Source organism: Mus caroli, unplaced genomic scaffold (genome assembly GCF_978045245.1).
Source record: "Mus caroli unplaced genomic scaffold, Mus_caroli_1 scaffold_2, whole genome shotgun sequence".
In the NCBI taxonomy this organism is placed as follows: Eukaryota; Metazoa; Chordata; class Mammalia; order Rodentia; family Muridae; genus Mus; species Mus caroli.
In genome coordinates, this window is record NW_028227257.1 from 34,120,472 (window position 1) to 34,135,474 (window position 15,003).

The window sequence follows — 15,003 nt, forward strand, 5'->3', positions numbered from 1 at the left end:
GGAGCTGGAGAGAAGAGGATGGATACAGGTGAGAGGTCGGGTTCACTGCCATCGGGTCTGCTAATTTGGTTCAATTAGGACCCTATTTCAAAACAAGGTAGAGCCAGGCATGGTGCTGCACACATTTAATCCCAGCCTTTTGGAGGCAGAGGCAGGAGGATCTCTAGGAATCTGGGGCTAGCCTGGGCTACATAGTGAGTTCAAAGACAGACAAGACTACATAGTGAGACGTTGTCTTTAAAAATAAAATAATAAAATAAGATGAACTTGAGCCAGGTAGAGTAGTACATGCATTTAATTCCAGCATTTGAGAGGCAGAAGTGGGAGACTCTCTGTGAGTTTGAGGTCAGCATGAGAGTTCCAGGACAGCCAGGGCTTCACAGGAAAATCCTGTCTTGAAAAAAAAAAACAAAACAAAACAAAATAAGGATGATGATGATGATAATGATACTGATGTTGAAAAGCAATAGAAGACACTGGATGCCAACTTCCGGTCTCCACACATCCATGCACACAAAAGTAAAGAGTTTTAAAAAAGTTAAAGTTTAGTTCTGTCTAAATAGTGACAGCGGAACCCACACTCCTCTGAGTTTGAGGTCACCAAGCACTTGACCTGACCTTAGGGGTAGAACAGAAAAGGGCATGGTGAATGTAGGCTTGGGAAACATGGCAGGGGACATCCAAGATGGGAGACTGGTAAGCCAAAGCCACACTGCTCTGGTGCGGGGTGTACTGGCTTTCTTGCCCTCAGTAGATGGTCACAGAGACCCCAAGGGTAGGTGTGCTGTACCCTGTAAGCAATTACCATCGTTTGTCCCCTGAGTCAGCTTTTCCCAACGAGAACAGTAGGTCTGCAGCACACAGTCACAATTTCAGAGTGGAAGGCAGTCTTCCAACTCCTGGGATTACCACCACTCTAGTCTGCCTTGAAAATTCCAACTAGAAGGATGAACTGGAAAACAAGTGAATAAAGATGTCTCTGGGCTGCCTGCCGCAGTTGGGCCGTCATGAGGCTGCCTGCTGGGGATAAGCCTTTCCTCAGAGCACACATTTACCCCAGGGTTAGCGTTAGTCACCTCTCCCTGTTATTCAAATCTTTTGAGAAGATCCTCCACATAGACGAGGACACAGTGTTTCTCTGTTGACGCTCACACAGCCTTGATGTCACAGTACTGCAGAAGTGATGGGTGGAGACAGGATTACACTGTCCTGACTTTAGGGACATCTCAGGAACTCTGTGTCACAAACACAGGAAGGCTACATAGTACATCTTGAGCCGGGCAAAGTGGCACTCCATTGTCATTCCAAGTAAGTTACTAGATGTTGGGAGGCCATCCTGGGCTGCCCAGTGATTTCAAAACTAGTTTGGGCTTTTGAGGCAGACTTTATCTCAGAGACAAATCAAATCAAATCAAAATATCTCAACAACAACAACACCCAACAAACAAACAAAAAAACAGACGCTGCTTGAGGGCTCAGGATGTAGCTCAGTTCTAGGGTGCTTGTCTAACAACCACAAAGCTGTGAATTCATCCCAGTACCACATACACTAGGTGTGGCAGCTCAGGCCTGTAATCTCAGCACTCCTGAGGTGGGAGCAGGAAGTCATCAATTCAAGGTCATCCTCAAATACAGTGAGTTCAAAGCCAGCCTGCATCAAATAAGGCCCTGTCTCAAGAACAATATCGTTGTCGTCATCATCATCATCATCATCGTCGTCGTGGTCATCATCATCATCAAACACTTCTTGAAGCAACAGAGATAAAAGTCATTTAAAGCTAGGCATGTCCTAAAAACTCTCTGCTAAATAGTAAACCATTGCCAGGCGTTGTTGCTCTCATCGGTAACCAGTGTGGTACTCAGGAGGCTGAGGCAAGAGATTGTCTGAGAGTTTGAGGCTAGCCAGGTTACCCAGCTTCAACTGACAACAGCTGCCCTTAGTGTGAGGCTATGTGTACAGAAGGCACGATCCACTACCCCACTCAAATCACATGTCCCCTCAAGCACTGTGGAGCAGAGACCATTGACAATCCCACCTTAGAGTTGAAGGAACTGAGGCTCTGAGTGCGTGGTGTAACAGTGCAGTCGGGAATCATGGGCCAGGCCGAGGCCTTCCCATGAAGCAGGCCACACGCGGCTCTGAGGCACTGAAGTAGCACTGGGTTCTGGCTTTGGAAAAGCTGATGTGGGATTCCAGAGGCTACACAAACCTTCTTCCTCTCCAGCTCAGACTCCCTGCATCTACATAGCCTCTCTGACTGGTGGGCACTTCCTGGGCTTGTCCTCTCTGGTGATAAGAGACACACCCAGAAGCTCTGCCCCAGGGCTGAGGGCTTGTCTGGAAGCCTGAGAAGCCAGGAAGTTTATCTCTCTGCTGAGAACCTAGTGCAGTTCCTGGGAACAGCCCTTCCCCAGGAAGCTGTCAGTCACAGCAGCTCCAGTGTCATACATCAGAGGTCATTTTGGGGTGGCCTGTGGGGACTTGTGTGTCTTAATGAAGACTATTTAACATTTAAATAAAAAAGATGTTGGGGCTGGAGAGATGGCTCAGCTGTTGAGAGCACTGATTGCTCTTCCAGAGGTCCTGAGTTCAATTCCCAGTAAACCACATGGTGGCTCACAACCATCTGTATCGGGATCTGACGCCCTCTTTTGGTGTGCAGGCACTCGGGAAGCAGAGGCAGGCAGATTTCTGAGTTCGAGGCCAGCCTGGTCTACAGAGTGAGTTCCAGGACAGCCAAGGCTACACAGAGAAACCCTGTCTTGGGAAAAAAACAAAAACAAAAACAAAAACAAAAACAAAAACAAACAAACAAAAAACCCAAACAAACAAAACCCCCCAAAAAACAACAAAAAAACCCACTGTAAATAAATAAACCTTTGTTTCCTTGTTTTTCTTGGACAGGCATGCAACAATGAACATGGAAGCCACTGGCTGGGGGTGTCTCGGATGTCCCTTGATCGTCTAGCATACTAGTTCTTCAACTTAAACTCACCAAGAGCCAAGAAGGTAACAATGTTCCCCTCCCCAAAGGCCCCATACCTGCCTCTCTGGTCTCTTTTTGGTTTTTCCTGTGTTTGCTTGAGTGCCTTGCTGTGGATTGAAGTCCACAGATGAGGAATACTCCCAGCCCTTGGCATGCCCCTTTTGACCTTGGCCTTAGCTCTCAAAGTGTCACAAACATCAACAGAAAGTTTTCCACGCCATCTGTTATTCATCTTCTCAGAAGCGATATACTAATTTTTGGGGCTCTTATGGATTATGGAGCCCACAAGAAGACCCAGGGAAACTGGAGTTTGCTATTGGAACATGCATTATGCCTTCACTTTGACAATTTGGATTTGGAGGAGGAACATATGGCTTCCCTTAGATAGAACTCGTACTGTCTCATTCACCATAGCCCCTTCATTCATTATCGTCCTCCATTCTGAGGCCACATCTCAGCTCCTACCAAGCTCCTTTGGGCTGGGTTGGCTTTGCTTGCTTCTGTTGTCATCTGGATCCTGTAAGCTTCTGGGCTTCAGGCCTCTGGTGAACGCACTTCAGCAATTTCAAACAACCTATAGGGAGTGTGGCTCAGGAAGAAAAGGGACCTGTCCTCAGCGCCCTGGCTCCACAGCTAGCTCTACCCTAACTTTCTGGTCCTTTGACAGATCAGAAGCCCTGGCAGGTTTGTGTGTGTGTGTGTGTGTGTGTGTGTGTGTGTGTGTGTGTGTGTGTGTGTGTGAGAGAGAGAGAGAGAGAGAGAGAATGTGCTTGTTTTACCTTCAAGTATGTCTGTGTACCACTTTAATGCCTGGTGCCCATAAAGGCCAGGAGAGGGCATCAAATCCCTAGAAACTGGGGTTAAGGACAGCTCCAAGCCTGCCTTGTGGGTGTTGGGAATTGAACCCAGGTCCTCTGGGAGAGCAGCAAGTTCTTCTAACTGCTGAGCTATCCCTAGCCCCATGTGTTTGTTCATTTGTGACGTGACACACCACTACCTTTGATTCAGGGAACCAGAGCAGAATTGAAGTCAGCCTTGGCTAGCTAGAGATAACTTGTCTAAAAGCAAAATAAAATAACCCCCAAACAAACAAACAAACAAACAAAGCAAAGCAAGAAAAGAATTGCCTTTGAGAATTCAGAAACATGCAGTCATCTCCCCATGTCAATGTCGGGTGAACTTTCTCCATCAAGGGTAAATGTTTCAGGCTTTGAAGGCAATGAAGGTGATGCTATTCAGTTGGGCAACTATCTGGAGGAAACCCCGGCAATTCAAAACCAGTAGGTGTAGCTATATACAAATAGAAGTCGATTGGCAGATCTTTATTTTTGTGGGGTGCATTTTGTCGACTGTCGTCAAAAACTGTTCTCTCTCCTGTTGCTTCTCTTCCATACCACACACTGTGCTTCACGAAGTTACCATTATTATTTTAAGTATTGGCTAACTGTCTGGGGATGGAGCTGAGGTAATGGAATGTTTGCTATTACACAGGAAGCCCTGGGTTTGATCCTCAACACCATAGGGTGGCACATGTCTGACATCCCAGCTCTCAGGAGGAAGAGGCAGAAGGATTGGAAGGTGAACATCATTCTCAGCTACATAGTGAGTCTGACACTCATCTTTTCAAGAGGCGGACTCAACACATGCTAATCAGACGGTCCACGAATGAGTCTCACCACTGCTCTGGGATGCACCCCAGCTCAGGGACAATCTTAAAAAAAAAAAAAAAAGATGGGAGTTTTCAATATTCCTCCTTTGTTATACTCCAAATGGAAAAATGAGTTCTATGGAACAGATTTTAAATCTGCAGAGAAGGAACCCAGAAAGAAAGCTCTCCAGATCAGGGTGATCTGCTCTGTGAAGAACATCTAATGGAAAATGGGAGTGAAGGCTGGCAACATCTGCCAGGCACACAAGAACCAAGTGTGGAGAGGCCCAGAGGCTGCTTTCAAATGGATGGGGTCTTCTGAAGAAATTCAGGAAGATACTGAGCTATACTTCAGTTTTCGGGGTGATTTCTACAAAGACAGCACTTGGGTATTACTATGTCCTCCACCCCCGTAGCCTTCCTCAGTTCTCCACTGTACTAAGAATGGAATCTCAACATCTCACCCAGCTGCAAAGCCGCCCCATCTTTCTCCTTCCTTCATTTCCCTGTTGCCCTGACTCCTGGTTCTATGCAGAGCCTCAGACGCTGCTCCAGGAGTTTAGAAAGGCTCTTTTGTGTCCTTTGCTCCCAGACAGTTCAAACTCTACCTTTCACCTCCCCAAGAAGGTTTCCTAGCAACCACACAGGGAGCCATGCACTTCCTCCCCTCCCTCAAGCCCAGGTTTCTCTAACTGTTATGGAACATCCTGGGTACTGTTCACTTAAAGTCCAGGACTCACCCTGCCATCACGAGGGCTGATGCCATACCATGTGGCTACCCAAATCTTGTATGTAAACCTCTGCACATACACACTGCGCATTTTTCATCCACTTAGCCAATGAACTGAAAACTTGGTGTTGTAGGCCAGGGATTAGCCACGCGATGCAACAAAAGGTCAGTAGGTCAATCTCTGCTCTGGACAAGCAGTCGGCTAGAGGGTGATAAATCCACGACTATTCTTTCTTCCTTTCCTTCCCTTTGTTTCTAAAAGGCCGGATGCAGACCCAGCTAGAGAAACCCCAGGCAAGGATTGTCTCCTAATTTACAGTGTGCATCAGGATCTCTCCACCTCAGCACTACTAAAATTTAGGGCTGGTGAATGGTCCTGAGTGCTGTAGGAAGTTTGGCGGCACCTCTGGGCTCTGACCACTAGAGGCCAGTAGCTTCTCCATGCAAGCTGTGGCTGCCAAAACTCTGGCTAGGACTGAACCAGCTCCCAGCAGTCGGTCACCTGCACCTTCTCTGAGACTCTGAGATAAGCTCTCTGAATCTGGAAATACAGAGCACAAACATTAGGAGTGCCTCTATGTAACTAATGCGAAGGGCAAGCAATCCCAGATTATCCAGGTAGCTGCAGCATGGGTCTAAAACGAAAGAGAAACCAAGACACACACCACGCACATAACTGAATGGCCTCCTCCCCAGGCATAGACGTGTGTTCATGGTGGAGTGTCAGATAGCATCAGTAACACCGCAGCTTCCATAGCCATGCATTGATGGACCTCTTCAGAGCACACACTGGAATGATTCATTTTCCAACCCAGGTGGGAAGGTGACATCACTCACTCCATCTTCCACAGGAGAAAGGGACCCTAGATCATCTGTCTCTCACCTCTTTCCTTTTCTCCTGGTCCTGAATCTGTGGCGCAAGCAGTCTCCCTGTCTCACCCTCACAAGTAACTTAGATCTCATAGATGTCTGCCGCTATACCTCTTAGCCTTGTTATTGATTTTTTTTTTTTTTTAAAGACTGGGTCTATATTACCCATGCTGTTCTTGAACTTGTGTACTCAAGAGACCCTTTTACCAGGATTAGATATGTGTCACTAGGCAGGTCAAGGTTTAGAGTCCCCTGGAGCAAACATGGAGACCTGCAGGCAACATTCAACTTTAGACACTGTTGGCTACAGTTTGCTGGAAACTGACCTACAAACCCACTTGACCTGTGTACTGTTGCTTTTAGCAAATACAGCACCTGCTATCTCATAAGCTCATGACACTCCTTGAAAGGCATGTCCTGGGGGGCTGACCTGGGATATAAAGGTGTTGAAATCACTGGCAAGAGGCCTGTCCATACACCTAAAAGGCAGACTAGTGTCATCTCTAGAGAAGGCCACTGTCTCCGGTGACCTCTCTATATGGTATTTCTTGGGCGGGCAATCCAGAAAAGTTGCAAAAGCAGCCAGACTGCCAGGACCATGTGATGTGGAAATACTTCCACCAGGATCCCAGGGTCCTAGGGTCCCAGGGGTCGAAGCTTGGGTCCTGGAGACCCTAAAGAGCTCAGCCAGTGTCCTCAATTGGATGGTTAAAGAGAAAACGAAGCAAGGAGATGCATTCACTGAGGTCAAGAACATCGGGAAGAGGGAAGAATGAAGGGGTCCAGTGACCATGAATGACATGACACGAGGCTTATGCTTAACCAAAGAGTAAGGACCACATGGTCCTGGTCAAGGTGTGGTCTTCCTTATCCCAGAAACATCACTGTCCCAGCTCCCTCGGAACTGTGTGAAATCTCCCCTTCTGGCTGGCATCATCCTTGAGTATGAGACTCCTGGGGGTAGCAGCCATTTCTTGGGACCCACTCCCTTAAGCTGCCTTTTCTCTCACACGGATTGTTATAGACCTCAGAGCAGAGTCAGGCCAGGTGGACTCCCATGTTCTGCCTTATCCAGTAGTAGGCTGGTTCCCCACCTGTAAAAGGAGGGTTTATGCCAGATACACATTAACTCTTTGCTGTCCAGGGTGGTGGCTACCAGCCACATATGGCTGCTGAACATCAAGATATAGCTGATATGAACTGAGACACATTCAAGTGTAACACGAGGAGGCTTTAAAAAACGTATTTCGGCACATGTTCATGCTGCACATGCTAAAATATACTATTGCAAATTTAAAATACAGGATGAAATGTAAAATTCTTATTTACAACTTTTGCTTTCATAAGATATAAATAAATCTTGCCTTTTGAAATTAACTTTACTTGTGTTTTATTTTTTAAAGAAAAAAACAACAACAATAAAAGACCAACCATTTTTTAATGTGACTACAGAAAAATCTTTTTTTTTTTTTCTGAGACAGGGTTTCTTTGTGTAGCCCTGGCTGTCCTGGAACTAACTCTGTAGACCAGGCTGGCCTCGAACTCAGAAATCCGCCTGCCTCTGCCTCTCGAGTGCTGGGATTAAAGGTGTGTGCCACCACGCTCGGCTAGAAAAATCTTAAATTACATCTGTAGCACATATGTCTCCAGGGAACAATGGCTTTCTCTAGCCCTTGTCTGTCTATCAGTCACTATCTGTGGGTAAAAATGTCTTTATGAGTGGTAGAAGGCACAGGCAAATGCCAAAGCAGCGGCGCTCTGCAACATCACAGATAAACCGTGACTCTGCCTGCCACCCTGACTACATTTCTAATCGTCTCTGTGGCCATCATAAAGTATTTGGGGCCGTTTGCTGACAGACCATCTGAGTGAGCTGGCCATTGGCAGACGATGCTCACATTCTTGGGGACAATAAGGAAGAAGGAGAGACAGCCACACTCATCTCTATGGCTTTTAATTGTCCACAGGTTCACAACAGGATTCTTTGCTAAATTGAATTTGGTTAAAATAGGATTTAGGGTTCTAGCTGTCATTCTTCATTCCTCTGCCATACCTTTCTACTGTTCTGCAACAGTGACTTGACCTTTGGTTGTGCACGTGAAACGCAGGTGAAACAAAGGTGATTCTGAGAACTCAAATGCAAGGAGAACCACTGCTGTCCAAGCTGCAGTGAGACTCATCCTGTTCTGGATGACTGAGGCTCTGCTCTGTAGACAGGGCCCATGAAGACTGAAGACCGCTTCAGGAGTCCAGCAAAGACTGACAGCCAAGGGAATTCAGTTGAAATGAAATGAACCATCACCCAGTCAGTAGAGCCAGATTAAGCCAAACACCCCCTTCCTTTACCGTGCCAGAGAGCTCTCCTGTGGTTTCTCTGATATGTAACTAACTGCAGGTTTCCAGATTCTAACAGACAAGCTCAACACACCAGATTGTCTAAACCATGCAAAGCAACCACACAGAAGGATCTCTGACATGCTGTCCCTGCTGGGTTAAGGCCCTTGAATGAACCCAGAATCTCAAGCAACTCTACCCGTATGCTATGCTCCCAGAGGTTCTCAGCTGGTTTGCAATGGGTTCATGGATGTCCAAAAGGCTCAAGCACTTGTAAGGCAAAGTGAACAGGGTCTCTGTGATCCAAACACCTTTCCTTCCTGGTTAATTAAGATCAACCTTCACCGCATCCCTTAGGCTCAGGCAGGCAAAGAAGGATAGGGGAACTCTACACACAAGTCCAGGCAGGCAAGGGTGGGTCAGTCAAAGAAGCACAAAGGCATTCCTATAAATGTGGGTGGCATGGACTAGGCACTGTCTGGCATCATTCTGTACTATGAGAGTGAAGAACTTCCACCTAGGGCCCGAGTCACACTACAGAAGAATAGGAAAAACTTCCCTGATGGAACCAAGTGGTATAGTGAAGTTTAAATCCTGGAACTATGTTGGGACCACAGCTATGACTTTCTACATGCCATTTCTACATATGTGTACAATGGTGTGTGTGTGTGTGTGTGTGTGTGTGTGCGCGCGCGCGCGCGCGTGCACACATGCGTGCACACACATGAAACTTGTTCAATAGGATAAGCTAGCTGGCCACCATCCCTGGAATCATGAGTGTGTGACACTGCACCCAGCTTTTTCCATCATTTCTATTGCAATTTTATTTCAGGCACAAGTGAAGGCAGATGCTCACTTAGCCTGTGTGAGTTCTGCCAACAGGAAGGACAGCTGAGGCAGAGGTGAGGGGTAGGTGGTAAGAGGGCAAACCTTGGAGGCTGGCAGACAAAGGTTTGGCCTCAGGTGGTAGAGACTTGAGGGAAAGGCAGCTAGAGCCTGATAGTCCTAGAATATGAAGACGAAGCCTGCTGACTGGATCTGAAGTAGATCACTTAGATCAATGGACCAGGTTTGGCAGTAGTGTAGCTGGATGGGAGTATCATCTATGAAGGGACTCTAACCAGCCCAGGCCTGGCACACACAGCCTTGGCAGACCTTGTCCCTTCTTCCCCATTCCTTCTGCTTTGCTAAAAACCATTAGATTATATTCCTGAAGTGAGCCCCCAAGGTCTATTCCCTTATTTGGCCACTTCCTCCTCTTGAGGCTGACAACCAAGGCCCAGCTATCCAAAGTACTGAAGTCCAGCAATCAAAAGCCCCCTTTAGCTCACCTAATTAATATGCCCAATTAAAATTAAGTACCTCATCCTAACGCGGGTTTTCCCCTTTTAAACTGTCATTTTCCTATGGGCCATGTCTGTCTCCTCTCTATCCAGAGACAGTCATTTGTCCTCCCTTCCCCCCCAGCACATATACCTCTTACTCCTCTCCTTTGCCCCTTTTCTCCCCTTTCCACGGTTCTCCTTCTCTCCTCCCTCTTCCTGTATCGTCTGTCTTTGTCCCTTATCCCTGCCTTTTGTCTCTGTGGAGCAAATGAATCTCCTCTGTGCTGAGTATTTGGTCATGGGGTATCTTGAACCGACTTCTGAGGTTAGAGGTCCTCAGCAGATGGTAGGTGCAGTGGGAGGAAGAAGGGAATAAACTTTGGGGACTTGTGAAAGATCTGTCAGCACAGGGTCCCTGAATTGTACAGGCAGCTTGGAGGAAGCTGTGAGATTCACAAAGGAAGGCTCATGATGACTGAGCATGCACATCGCTAAACCTGGAGCATGTTCAGCCTGGAGTAATATCTTTCATATATAAACTCTTTCATCCAATTCACCCTTCAAATGTGGTTGCAGTCAGTGTACATATTTATCACCTGGCTATAGATAGCACATTACCCTGTTTAGGGTTCCCTCCATCTCCCCATGTTTGCATACTAGCCTTATAGAGCAGGAAAAGAGTATTTTTTTTTTTTTTTACAGAGGTAGCTAAGGAAAATGAATCACGATGCTGTGAACAACTGGAAAACATGTGTATCCAGGGTAGGATTTATGTGGCTTCCAGGATGTGACCCTACAGGAACCATGACCAAGGGCATCCACAGTTACTCCAGGATGCTTGGACCATCTGGGTCTTTTCCATGTGCCCCATGTCTTCTAACCTAACTTGCTTCCCTGACCCAGGACACGTGAGAAACCAAGAAACCACAAATCAAAGCTTGCCAAGGTGGTTAGCAACTCTGCTTTAGAGCATACACTGGGCAGGGAGAGTCGTGATGAAGAAAAGGTTGCTGAATGTCTTCCAATGAATGAGATCTGCACAAAACCACAGAGCATTAATAACCATGAAGGATGATAAGCCTAATGTGAAGTTCAGTTACGAGCCAAGACTCCTCATCTTTTATGATGTCTGAGAAGAAGTGCTTTGCCACTGCGTAGGTGTCATTCTGAATTAAGCTCCACTCCTACCTGTTGTAGTAAATATGTACTCTCAATTGGGGGTTTCTACCCCACCTTTGATCATTCAGTTCCCAGATAAATGACACATAACCTTTATATTTATAAGCCTTTAAAGTACTAGAGCTGGGCAGATGATATCAACACTCTTATGTTATTCTGTCTACTTCCCTACCAATAATCCTGAGATATGACTAGCCTTGTTCTACTTGGGCCACTCTTACTCCAACTGGTCAACCCTCACAGCCATGTTTTCATGACTCACCTATCTCATTGTGTCTTTTTCTCTCCCCACCTTCTTCTCTTCTCTCTAATTTCTCCCCTTCACTTCCTCAGACCCCAAGCCGCTAAACTCCACCTACCTCTCTTCTGCCCAGTTATAGGCTATCAGCATCTTTATTCAACCAATAGTTTTAAATTAAGGAGCAAGGTCACATAACATTACTTTGAATATGTACAGATTCTCTAGTCCCTGGGGGCAACCAGGCCTTTGGAAGCCAGTATTTAACATTACAATACATAGCAAAAGACCAAACCTCGACACCCACCTTCCAATCTCAGCTGTCAAGTGTAGTAGCGATTTCTTTGGAGCCCCAGGTTAGGCTGCCTATTCTCTGAGGCCCCATCTACTCCGAATCCTAGGGCCTGTTGTCTTCCATGCTGATACTGTGGTTCTGGGCTGATTTGGTAGTTATCTTTCTTTGCTACCAGACTAGAAGTTCCATGAAGCCAGGGTGGCTTTTGGGTTTTCTCTAGCTGGTCTGGGTCAGGACTTGGTGGAATCACAGGTGCTTAAAAGACATGATTCTAAATAAGATGAGGCCTGAGGAAAGAGTCCATGGTCCTCGATGTCCTGAGGGGCAAGTCACATGGGCCACTGGATCCAGTTTGCTATTAACAAGTGTTCAAAAGGCATTACTTTATCCATGCAGATAGCTCCATGCCTAATGCTGGTGCAGACCACTGAACAACAATGTCCATCAACACAAGGTGGGGGGAGACTACATAAAAGGGACTATCATTGACATGACCATCTAACTTTGAGTATATAATTTAAGCTCTGTCAAACATATAGATAATAGTAAATGGTTCAGACTCCTTTGCCAGAATTTTCCAAAGGGGGCTCTGACCCATGAGAGGTCAAGAAACAGAACTCACAGAGGGTTTAGCTAGCTTTCATCTTTTCCCCAGGTGACTCCTTCACATGGCCTAAGACAGCATTACATGCCGATTCCTATGCCTGCTGCTTCACTGAAAGCTGAAAATGAAAACAGGATTGGAAAAAAAAAAACAACAACAAAGCAAACAAACAAATAAAAAACCCCCAAACAACTAACCAAAACTGACGTCAGGGTGGACGGTCCAGGTCCATTGAGTCCAACAGGGCATCTTCCTTAGAAATTTTCAAACTCAGTTCTGACCACACTCTATTTTCTTTCGCCCTGACTTTGAAGTCTAACTACTATGTAAGCTATGATTCCACAGGGTTCCCTGTACATCCTAAGGTGGTAATTAAGGACTAACCAATATTTAGGCTAATTTAGGCCATGCCTTGGGATAAAGCAGTGTTTGAGATGGTGCTTTTGCACGCATATCTCAGCATAAGATACAATCAAGGGCTCCGGGCTTCAGCTCCTGGTCCCCCCAAGAAACCGGAGGATGAAGCTCCTCCCTCCCGTTTACACAGGTTTGATGACAGCTGAGTAACCTTGCTGAGGATTGAGATTAGTTATGTAGACACAACTTAACTACCTGCACTGAGAACAGAGGTCATTTGTGTCAACATTACTTGATTCTTCCAGGATCTTCCTGTCCATAGACTTAAGGCTATGAGTCAGTAAATAGCCTTTCTGTTTGCTGCAGGAAGTCTCAAAAGTTTGCTCACTTGGGAGAGCAGCATGCTAGTCAATGGTTTACTCAACAAGACTCAGCTCTGTCTACCAGTTCTGAGACACTCCCTACCACGCTTCGCTAAAATCCAATCAGAGATGTTACTTACTACCAAGCTTCGCTAAAATCCAGTTACACTCTGCTTTGGAGAACTCAGCTTAAAGGACTTGGGACTCAGCAACCAAAACCTATCAACGCACCTCCCAGGGGTCCCTTGCTTAGACATTGATGAGACTATTTGCCCTCGTTTCAGCAATAAGCTCAATAAATACCTTGCTCTATCAACAAGGTTTCTGATGGATTTTCTAGGGTCAACCTTTGACATATGATCAGTCTCAATCTTTTTGGAAATAGAAAACACAGATACACATACATACTTATGAACACTTAAGGGCTTTGGATTTACTAACCACAGGCACTTTTTTCTCCCCTCTCAGTAATAAAGCAATAAGGTTTCCTTGGTGCGCCTCCTCTGGGGACAAGGACCATTGTTTGGGACACCTGACTGCAATATACTTCATGTGCACATTTAACTTCCTTTAGTCTATTCCCCTCCCCCCCCCCAATCCCCAGGGCAGGGGGTGAGGTGTGATTCAGGATTTTCCAAAGTAAATTTGCATTTATTTGAGGTTATGAATAAACAGGTCAAAAAGCCACAAAAGGAAAACTAATTTGAAAGTTCACATTAGAAATAGCCATCAAATCTTAAACATACGCACTCCATATAAAATAACCTTTAAAAAAAATCTCTCATTAAACCAGAAAGTTACTTTAGCCCCAGCAATGCCCACGTGAAACAGACAAGTTGTATGGCTTTAATCTTGTCTTCCCCTTACACGACCATAAGAAACCTTTGAGTGTTTGAGAAACTAACATTTGATCAGCCTAAAGTGAGTTCCTGGAATCAATGTTTTGTTTTGCTTTTCTTTTTCTTCTGCTCTTTAATGATTCGGTCAGACAAATACACTGGTCTCACACCATTAATTTTCTGGAAATCAAAATCCAGCTTTCATCCTTAAATTCCCTAGCTTAAAAAGCCAGAACAGCTCACCACTTCAGAGCCCCTCTAGGGTCTCACCGTGTGGCATCTCTGACCCAAACCCCAGCCAGTGAGGAACTATTAAACCACAAAAGCCCCAGCCCGCTGTGCACCACCGTGCTCACAGGCAAGCTCCCCTGGCCCCAGCTGGTCTAGCCAGCAGGCTTTTAAGCTCCAGCCTGCAGCTTCGGGTGCCTGCAGCTCCTCAGGCTGCCACGCAGAGGGAGCAGAGCTGAGATCCCAAATCCAGTTAGTTTCCTTTTACCTTAAAGAAACTTCCTCGCTTGTCCAGACCTTGGGCGCCCATGGTCCACGCTGACATTTCCCCCAGCGAGGCTCTACAGCATGCCGGGGACTCCTGAAGGTAGAGACATTTTCAATGGTTAGTCGAGCCTGTAGGAAATTCCTTTCTAAGCCACAGAGCACTCACAACAACAGTCCTGCCAAGATCTTTTTCCGTCAACAACATTGTGCCATTTATTTCCCACCAAAGCCCTTACATCTCCTTTCAGCCCGGTTTCCTGCCGCAGCCAGCACTCTTCCTAGACTGTGCCCCACCTCGCTGCCCCACCCCCTCTGCCAGCAGCTGACGTAGAAGGTCTTCAGGACTTCAGGGAGCATAAAGATGGCTTTGTGTGTTTGCTTGACCCCAAGCTGAAGTCCAAAAGGAACCAATATTAGTTGTCCCCATAATCTGCTGTGAAAGCTTATAGATTTCATATGGCAGATCGCAGAAGAATGGAGCCCTCTATGTCCCAGGAAATCCTGCTGTTAGGGAGTGAGGTCAGCATTCCCTCAGTTAGCTCTCCTCCCGGGCAGGCAAGGTCAGCAGAAGGGCACTAGGGAGAAATCCCTCTGTTTTTCCCCCCACTTAGAAGCCAGTGGGACTGGGATGCAGCCCAGAGAGTCAGTGTTTACAGAGCTCATTTGTGTAAGGGGACGCATGTAAACAGCTCCAGGATCATCAAGGGCTTGGGGGTAGGACTCACTTTGGAACACAGAGG

At 46.4% G+C, this 15,003-nt stretch overlaps 1 protein-coding gene across 4 annotated transcripts in view; it reads right to left on the minus strand.

The window, feature by feature from the left end:
- The window catches only part of Rin2 (Ras and Rab interactor 2), a 206,771-nt gene that overhangs the window by 88,388 nt on the left and 103,380 nt on the right, over positions 1–15,003 (minus strand). For 3 of the 4 annotated variants that reach the window (XM_085833612.1, XM_029472237.2, XM_029472239.2), the window contains one exon: positions 14,265–14,357. In XM_085833612.1, coding sequence (XP_085689738.1) covers positions 14,265–14,321 — 57 coding nt within the window. In that variant the 5' untranslated portion in view covers positions 14,322–14,357. Of the gene's footprint in view, positions 1–14,264; positions 14,358–14,499; positions 14,540–15,003 lie in introns of those variants that run through there. The other variant, XM_021154815.3, reaches the window with a different exon arrangement.